At 49.9% G+C, this 9,634-nt stretch overlaps 1 protein-coding gene across 1 annotated transcript in view; it reads right to left on the reverse strand.

The window, feature by feature from the left end:
* Window positions 1-6,936, reverse strand: part of DCC (DCC netrin 1 receptor) — a 571,119-nt gene extending 564,183 nt beyond the window's left edge. Inside the window, exon 1 of the mRNA XM_075020576.1 lies at window positions 6,846-6,936. Coding sequence (XP_074876677.1) covers window positions 6,846-6,936 — 91 coding nt within the window. The remainder of the gene's footprint in view (window positions 1-6,845) is intronic.
* Window positions 6,937-9,634: the final 2,698 nt, after the last annotated feature.

The raw sequence follows: 9,634 nt of genomic DNA on the forward strand, positions 1-9,634 counted from the left end.
AGTTAGCTTTAGACCAATAATCTCTCTATTTTCTTAATCTTTCATTGTAGAAGCTACCCATATCCAAGAGTAACCTTGCTGCTACTTCTACCAAACCAGCCTGTACTTGCAGTGCTGCACCGAGGTTTGATAGAGCATCAGGCAACTGTGGAGACAGAGGAAGGTATGCGGTGGGAGTAAACAAAAACTTGAGAAGTAGGAGACAAGAACAGAGCTATGATACTGAAGAGAAAAAAGGGAAAGCGATAAGCAAAGGCAACTTGGAAACAGAGAACTGCAGCTCCTCACCTGTGCAAGACACAGTCCCTGTCAGCACACCTGAAGCCCCCGTTGACTGACAGGGTATACAGAACGTAGACACCAGGTTGTGAAACTATTATTATATATAAATGATAAAAATATGAACTAAGAGACTGTCATTCATTGTGGAGCTCTTCTGGTGATTGAAGAGCTGACCTTAGCTCAGCTAATCTACAGAGCCTCTCAAAAGAGTCATAACCCTGCAATTTATAAAGCTCTCCATCCACTCCCCAACGAGCAGCCTCAACTCCCACGGTACATCCTCATCCCACGGTACGTCCATATCGTGCAAGCACCACCTCCGTGATTTGGATAAATTCTGCATTTCGTAACACAGTGTCACAGTAAGCGCCCAACTACCCTACCCTCTCCAACTAAAACAAATGTTGTCATAAACACCTGCACTGGTGGTTGGGGGTGTTTCACTCTCCAGGAAGCTATGTGCACAGAACAGGAGCTTTTCTGTGTAATTTCCAGTATCTTTACACTTTATCTATTTTTGTCACCCTTTGTTCTTGCTGTAAGACCCCAAAGCAGAACAATAGTATTTGTTTCAATGAGTCAAACTTCTCAGCTGGTCCGGACCTGTTTCCCAAAACAGGTGGAAATTGGTATCAAAGCTTTGGAAATGACAAAGCTGGTGGTTGTTCACCTTCTGCTTCCAAGCTGGGAGGGGAGGCACCTTGTGAGCCCTCTGGCCCAGGGAAGCGTGACCATGGCCTGGGTGCACATTTTCAATCCAGTGAATCTGATTGTTCATAAAGCACCGTAAAAGTAAACAAAATCACCAAAACATCAGTAGCCTCCCTGTTTTAAACTCTACTTCGCAGGGCAAGAGATACCCAGTTTTCAGGCCAGTAACGTGACTTCCAAGGAGATACTATTCCTTCAGCTTCCCTGTTTGACAACCAGTATTTTGCTGGAACTTTGGGCAGCAATTTAGAGTAGTTTTCAATGTATTTTGAATACTTCGGAGCATTTATAAAATTACAGCACATATTGGCATTACCATCGACAAACGACTGCCATCAACTGAGACAGAAATTGAGACATTTAACTGTGCATTTATCGTGCCTCTCTGAGAATTCAGTTTCCTTTATAGTGCAGACATCTCCAAACTCTCGAGCAAGATGTTCTGTCATTAGCCCAATTTAGCTGTAGCCTTTCACATCAAAGCTGAAATTGAGAAACGTTGTCAGAAAGAAACAATTCTGCTAGGTTTACAATTATCTGATGTGTTATCTTTCAGGAATAATATACTCTATTTTACCAGTGAATTTACTGTCAGAAATCAGGAGATACACTTCACTTTCAGTCATCACTTTCCATAGTTTGATAAGTTTTCCTTACAGGAGGCTGTGCAGAAGACCCAAAGGAGCAGATCTCAAACGCCCGAGGCTCTCCACCAGTATTAAAAATAAGATTCCCCAGCATTGAGCATCCTTTATCTTGCAGAGGAGACCACTGTTGCTTTTCAACAGCAGAAGCGGTCAAAGAGACTGTGAAGTTTATAGAAGGGGATGGGGAGGAGGAGATAAGCAATGGACACGTGAAGTAGATTTATTTCCCAAGGACCAGAACCAGTAACAATTTAAGCCATCCCCACAACAAACATTTGAGAAGAAATTCTTGAAAGCGAGCACCGGAAACATTCACCAGGGAGCCAGACAGAAAATGGCATAAACACGGGTACTGAAGCCAGTTCCCTGCAAACCACCTGAGGCCAGCTCTGCCTGGGGCACAACCTCACAGTTCCGACGAGGAACGCCGCGGTACCTATTTTTCGGCAGATGAATTTTAAGGCCGGCATGGAGTAAGGAATTCACTTGGGCAAATTAAAAGTAAGGGTGTTCAGAGACTTGGGGAATAGCAAGCAGCACCTGGTGGCGGATGCCTTCCAGAGGAGCAGGGATTGCTCTGCACCCTGCAGACCTGGGTGCTGCCTCCCGAGCCGATGCCCTCGCTCCTTCGTCCAGCCCAGGGCACCATGGCTGCGGTAAGAGGGATCTAAGGAAAACGAGGACAGGGCCAGCGTGTTTACTTTGGATTCCAATGGAAATACAAAAATTTAGGTCAATGTTTCACCCAAGGGATAATTTTAACAGAGCAAGTGATTTTTTTTGCCTTCAGTTAATTAATCATGAAAGCCTCAGTGGAATTTATCAGTATACTTTTTATTCAGGCAAGGCCAACATTTTAAGAAATTTCCATCTATTTGTATTACAACAAAGAGACTGGCTGCACTGACTCACGCTGTTACAGATCTGCATTTCAGCAGAAGGGAAAATTAAGCATGTAAAAAAGTGGTCCCTTCTTTGAGCGTCAGCTTCTTTCACAACCGCTTTGTTCAGTGCACGAAGTGACTAACTTCTGTAAATTGCATCAATCAAGGGATTTGCAACAGCAAACCTGAAGTGAGAACCTACCTGTTGGCTCGTGTGTAGCCTGCAGGTCTGAGTGTCCCTACACCTGCACAGTGGCACAGCTAAGCCTTCTCTTAGCCTAGCATAGAAGGGAACCGGAGAGGCGAGCTTTAGTCTGGTAAGATGTTAAAATACCAGGAAAGGGCAAACTTCTTTCACAGCTTACTCGCATTAGCACATTTGCTGAAGTCTCTGCAACAACCTTTTCGACCAAAAATGGAGGTGCAAACCCATTGCAGAGTTTTGTCCTTGCAGCTGGACATGCCATGCAAGCAGGCGCGTTGGAAACACTCAACTCTGTAGCATTATTTTATCTCATAAAAATAACACTTAAAAAAATCAGTACTGGCCCTCTAAAGGACATCTGGTGGAAAATCCATGCGCTAAGCATCTGATGAATGACTCTGAAAGAGTTATTTTAGCTGTCATGTCACCGGATTGACAGCAGTCTCCCATTAGAAGAGGCCAACCCAGGCGTCACATGCAACACACGCTTCAGAGACCGAGCTCAGGCAGAACCCAGATTATTGCAGGATGGTGTTAAACAACAGCCTACTGGGAAATACCAGCCCACATACAGCACCAGTCTTTTGCCAGTCAAAACGTGAGACAGGACGGGGATGCAAAACAAGGCGCTCTGCTTCCCTGGCAGCAGCGTGAAAGCCTGGCTGGCCTGAGAGAAGGCAGCACTTGCTCCTCCATCTCCATCCAGGCTGCTCCAGGAAAACGCAAACAGCCAGGTCAGTGCACTAGCTCTGAAATTAAGCTCGGTCAGATGACATGAAGAACTCACCTGGATTGCAAGTTGCGTCTGGAGCAAGCAGTCCCACAGGTTTTCTTCTCTAAGTTTGACAAGCGTAGATGTTTTTATTAATCATTTTGATCCTGGAAGCCCTCACTGTGGACCACAACCCGGCTGTGAAACTGCACAGCAAAGCCCTTACAGTCCTGCCCCAAAGACCTTACTGTCGCCCAGCGTAAAACAGGCAAAGATGGGTTCAGACAAACAAGAGAAACACAAGGAGAATATCCTGACGGCACTGTCATGTCTTGGGCCCTGGAACAGATCTTTCACACTAAGTTTTGTGTTAGGAAGGACAAGGGAGTAGCAGTCAAGGATAAATGAACCGAGTGTGAAATCTGGTCATCATTACACTTGGCATAATTTCACTGAAAACAAACATTGCGGACTGAGTATCTGAAGCCAGCACTGGTCCTGTATCCATATGGACGTGGAGACGGGGGAAGTGAGGACAAAAAGACCTAAAACAGGAAGAGCTGAATACAAAAATATTCAACAAACTATAGAAAGAAGAAAACTACTCAAATGTAAATTGCTCATTCTCAACCAAGCTCATTTCCATTTTTAAAAATACTCTCACGAACGCACGGAGGTTACCCCACTCCTATAATACATGTGGTGGCTCACAAGGCTCATAACACAGAGGGCAACTGCAGCGCATGTGAAATGGATGCTGTGACAGGTCACTGGTGATTTATACTGCACCACTCACAGAAGTGATTGCCATAGTACCCAGACATCGCTGGGCTCTGACATGCTGCACTAACACTAAATTTCTCACCAAGATCTAGTGGGAGTCAAAGACACCAAACACAGAAGCCATTCACAAAAAACCTTTGAGATTGAGTTAAATTCCCACCTACAGATTAAAAAAAAAAAAGGGAAGGTATTTTGTGATTACTTTAACACATGCAAAGAACAAGCCATATAGCACCATAACGACCAAACGCTACGTAATTTACATCTGCCTTTATCAGGAACACGTTTTCCACGGTCTCTTTCCAAAATGGCAAACACTGTCCATCATCTGTTCTTCCGCCCACTTATGCACGTTTTTAACCAGGAAGAGTCTGATGTTGCGCTTTACTTTTTGTCTCATCCCCCAAAACGTTTTGCCCCTCACACACAATGGCAAACGACAGGCACGGGACTTGACTCCGGCGCGGAAGCAGCGTGTCCCTGCCCGCACATGGATGTACCGCTGCCCTTTGGTACCAAAGTTTTGAACGCACCCCTGCACGCCCACGGCAGCTCTGGGTTTTGGGCAGGAAGCAAGAGAGGAGCCGGCCCCATTGTGCAGCATCTCCAGGAGCCCTTTGTTAGCAGTGCTCGCCGCCCGCCCGTGCCGTGCCAGGCACAGCGTGCTGCCCGTACCTCCTGCCTGCACCTCCTGCCCACAGCGCGCCAGCTCGCGGGTGGAGTGGAAAAGCCACGAGCAGAGGCTGCAGCCTTACCCAAAAGGGGCAAGACCCGCTTTATTCGGTTTTGTCGGCTGACTTGGGATGGCGACAGGGGCGCTCAGGAAAGCACAAACTCACGACTGCCCCCGGGGCTGCGACGCTGGGAAAACTTTGCCCATTTGCAGCTTGTGAAGCACAGCGCGAGGAATTGGGTGCAACGCAAAGATGCCACCTTCAAAATCAGTGCACTAAACACCTGTGTATCGTAGACGGGGCGTGAAAAGCACAGCCAACACGGGCTGCTGGAAAACACCCTGTTTCTTCCGTGTACCACAAAACAATACCGATGCTGTGGGAGCAGAGGGTTTGCAGCACGTTTGGCCCCTGACACAGCACACAGTTTCCTTCGCTCCTCAGGCGCTCACGCACAGAGGCTCTCGCTCCATCCCCTCCTTTGGCAGCAAAGCAGCCTGCGAGTCAATCATCTTTCACGAAGGAGGATCACTGCCATGTCTCCCAGCCTTTAAGATGGAAAGGCAAGAAAGACACCTATTCGTTACCCTGCTCCCATTACCCGGGTCCCACCTTCAGCGCAAGTAATTGCAGAGGACAATGCTGGGGACACGCATGCACAAACGCGCGTACACGCGCATGCAAAATAAACCTCCTGGTCTGGCAGAGAAGCATCTTCCAGTTTACTTGCTAACTCCCCAAAATCAGGACAATCAAAAGATACCCCCATTTGTCTAAAGGAAGCACCACCTCCGTGGGCGATTGCCATTTGCATACAGCTGATATAACCTGAGCTTTGCCAGAAGACACTGAGGATCTTTTCGCAAAACGCTTCATATGCAGCACTTTCCCCATCACGAAAACCTGCTTTAGTGCTGGTGTGCGTGGTGTGGGGAGTTGGTTCCCATTGTTCCTCCGTTGGTGCTGCGAAAGCAGTGTGCACAGACGTGTGCTCAGATCCCTTTTTGTATTTTCCAGACTCCCCCTTCCCAAGGTTTCAGCTACTGAAGTGTTCCTCCTTTCCTTTTGGAGAAAATTAAATGAGCACTAGAGAATACTATTTCCTTGCACACATCTCCCTCCACCATGCATTCACACCCCGAGCCTGCTGCAAATCAAAAGCTGCACTTTCTTAGTTCCTAACACTTCTTGGCTCACGCTCCCATTTCTCTTTCCTTTCTTTTTGAATAAGAGATCTGTGTACCGCCGAGCCCTTCTCTACCTCCCGCACAAGTAGCCCCGGAGCATCGCTGTGTCAGTCCCCTCTGTTCCTCCCCTACCCCGGTTCCACACACAACTGGCTTTGCCATTTTTAATTAGAAAACGTGCCTGCCAAGTGCGGTGAGAGAGGTGCAGCCCCAAAGAATCGCAGCCGAATAGAGTTGGAAGAGGCTTTGCGGATAACCGCGTTTTCTGCCTTGCTAACTCATCTGCTGCTTTTATTCCTTTACCCAGTGAAGGCAACCCCTTCCCTCGGCTTCAGCACACAGACCCCAAAAGCTATAGGCGAATATATCCAATCGCAAGCGGGATCAGGTGCAAAAGAGAAGGGGAACTAACCCTACCGCCGCCACGGCACACACGGTTACACACCTATTATGCCACCTCCTGCCACATTTCTCCTTTATTTTTCCACAGATTTCCTTCTCTCCAGTGCTGCCCTTTCTCTCCAAGGCTGCGCAAGGCGCTTCTAACCCCGCTTCCCCCCTTCCCATCTGTGGGAAGTGATGCAAAAGCTCACGCTGGCGAGCACCACCGACAACAAAACCCCCCGAAAAACCAAAATCGTGCTTGCAGAGGGTGAGAAAAGTCCATTAGCACCAGAGAAAGGGGCACGTTGCTTCGGGATGCGGAGAAAAATCCCCCTCGCCCCGGAGCGCAAAGGGAAATAAGGCAGAGCTGACTTACCGGAGACTCGAGGATGCAGGTTCGCCAGCGTAAACCCGAAGAGGAGAAAAGCCAGCTTTGGTACCCAAACACATCCAAGACTATTCTCCATATTTCAACACACACCTACGGATTCGGGTGCCGGGCACCAGCAGCAACCACACATGCACGCAAAGCCCCTTCTGCCTCCTCCTCGCCGGGGCTTTTTTTTTTCGGTCCCTGCTGACAGGGATCAGCCAAGGGGGAAGGGGTGCGGAGGGAGGAAAAAAAGTTGCATTCAGTCCAGGAGGCTCCGAGGCTCCCGAGCGCGCAGGGAACTAACTCAAGGAGACGGGGAAGGATGGGGAAGGGTCCTCCCACCGCTGGAAAAGCATACAGAGGAAAATCCTGCCCCAAAAAAAAAAAAAAAAAAAAAGAAGCAGCAAGCCGTCCGGCGTGCATCAAAAGAGTCGCGGCGGCTCCATGTCCAACGCAAAAATAAAAAAAAAAAAAAGAAAGGAAGGAAGAATAAAAATTGGTGGGGTGAGGGGGGGAAGCCCCGGTGCACGCGTAGGAAAAAAAAATAATAAATAAACCCCGAAAACCGGGAGCGGTGCAACCCGGGGAGCGTGCGGCTCTGCCGCCTTTGCCGGCAGGCGCGGGGCAACGCCGCAAGCAGCCGGCGGCGGAACGGGGGTCTGCGGCGGCGTCTCACTTGTTACGGCCGCTGCCGCCCGCAGCCTTGCGAGCCCGGACGTGCAGCCGCGGCGGCCATAGGGGCGGGGGGGGGGGGGCGGGAGGCGGCGGCGGCGGCGGGAGGCCGGGCCGGGCCGTGCGGAGGCAGCGGCGGCCGCGGCGGCAGCGCCCCCGCCGGGGAGCGGCGGCGCCCTCTAGGGGCCGCTCGGGGAACGGCCCGCCGGGATCGGGCCGGCTTCTGCCTCGGTTACGGCTGTACCGGTAAGGTGGGAATTCTGCTTCTCGCCTTGGTTTTGGGGTTTTTTTTTTTTCTCGGTTTCCCCACGCAGCAGCAGCGTTTTCTGCTTCTCTCCCGTGGGGTGTCCTCGGTGTTCCTCCGAACAGCTCCAGCCACGGCAGGTGGGTTCTCAGAGCTTTTCCACGGGAGAGAAAACCGCACGGTTCGCCCGGCACGGAGAACTGTTCCGAGCAAGGAAGACGGGACTCTCCCAGACATCTCATTTTGTGCTTGAGGAAAAAACAAATTATCTAAAGAGGAGAGAGTCAGAAAGCAAAAACCAAGAGACCGTAGGCTCAGACCACACAAGTCAGCCCTAGAGAAGATCCCACGGCTCAGCATCAGCACCAGCGCTTCCAAAGCAACGAATACCAGGGCTCAGGACGTGGGGTCCAGAGCACCTGAAAGGCCTGTTTTAAACCTTAGGGGGTGGCTGAATAGCAGCCAAAATACAGCACTGGATATATGTGATGTAACCCAGAAAATCCATAATTTGGGGTGAAATGCTAAGAAAAAAGGATTGAGCACTTCCAATTGCAATCCAAGCAGCAAGTGAGCCAGATCTAAGAGGGTAGATTGCTGTTTAGGAGCTCTCGGGCTGTTTCAGGATAACCTGTCGCAGCTCACAAGTGCTGAACGCTCGGGAGCCGGGTGCTGAGACCCCGTGCAGCCCCGCAGCAGCCCCAGTCGCCGGCTGTCAGGGTTGAGAGCGTGCTGCGGCGTCGCTGGACGTGCTCACGCATGAAGGCGGGATGGAGGGCATTTCATCATCCCGGGCCACGGCCAGGCTGCCTTCTCCTGCCAGAGAAAGAGCGCGTAGCCATGGTGGTGGCGCTGGCTGTGTCTTCTCTTGAGCGTGAATCGTGGATGAGTGAGAATCAACAGCTCCAACATTTACATAAAGTGCACCTCAGGGGAAACGGGATTCAAATCCCAGGAAGAAGTCTGCAGCTCGGATGTTGTTCTTCTGGGATTCTGACTTTCAGCATGACTTTATGCAAGAATAACTTAAAATAATCAGCAAACCAATATGCTCTGCCTGCAATCGTTGCTTTGGCTTAATTAGAGCGTGTCATGCCTTAGGTCAAACTGTGGTCTCCACAGCAGCAAAAGCATTGCCAGCAGCTGAGGAACCCCAACCTTGTACAGCTTACTTGGCCGCTCTCCACCCGCTCTTCCTGGAAGCGGAACATACCAAGCTGCCACACGCATTTCAGTAACTTTTTGGCTGCTGGAACAAGCACATGTTTGGTAGGAAATGAAAGCCGAGGAGCTCAGACAACTAATTGACTGAGGTAATTTCCACCGGTCAGGCACAAGTCTTCTAGAAAAGCCTTCACTACCTGACTATAGACTTCTGCATGTGGGGCGTTTCTCTCTAGAAATTACCCAGACTTCAAGGCAAGGGCCCTGGGGAAGGCACCCTGCCACCCTATTCCTCGCAATGGACTGACTTTGCTCCACCACCTTCACCATCCCCTGCTCTCAAGGGCACTCCCGTTGCCGCCCCCAGGAGCTTTCACACACCAAATCCTCTGCTCTGGCTTTGCGAGACATCCCTTTCTGCAAAGACTATTTCCAGCGCTTGTTGCTGTTTGTCTGCAACTTGCTTCTGCTGTTCTCTGGTTTTCCTCATATTTTGGTCTTCTCTTTTTCCTCACTTCGTCTGTGACCTGCCTTATCTCTGTTTTCAGTAACACCATCCCTCCTTCTGCATGTGCACCAAAATTATAGCCCGAGTGTTCAACGCAGCTCTCGCAATGCTGACTTTCTTACTGGTGGTCAGACACCTCCGTGTTCTGGATTCCCACAGATGCACAAAGGGATTCTCTCTGAACAGTCTTGCTCCATCTTCTAT

Source organism: Buteo buteo, chromosome Z, assembly GCF_964188355.1.
Source record: "Buteo buteo chromosome Z, bButBut1.hap1.1, whole genome shotgun sequence".
In the NCBI taxonomy this organism is placed as follows: domain Eukaryota; kingdom Metazoa; phylum Chordata; class Aves; order Accipitriformes; family Accipitridae; genus Buteo; species Buteo buteo.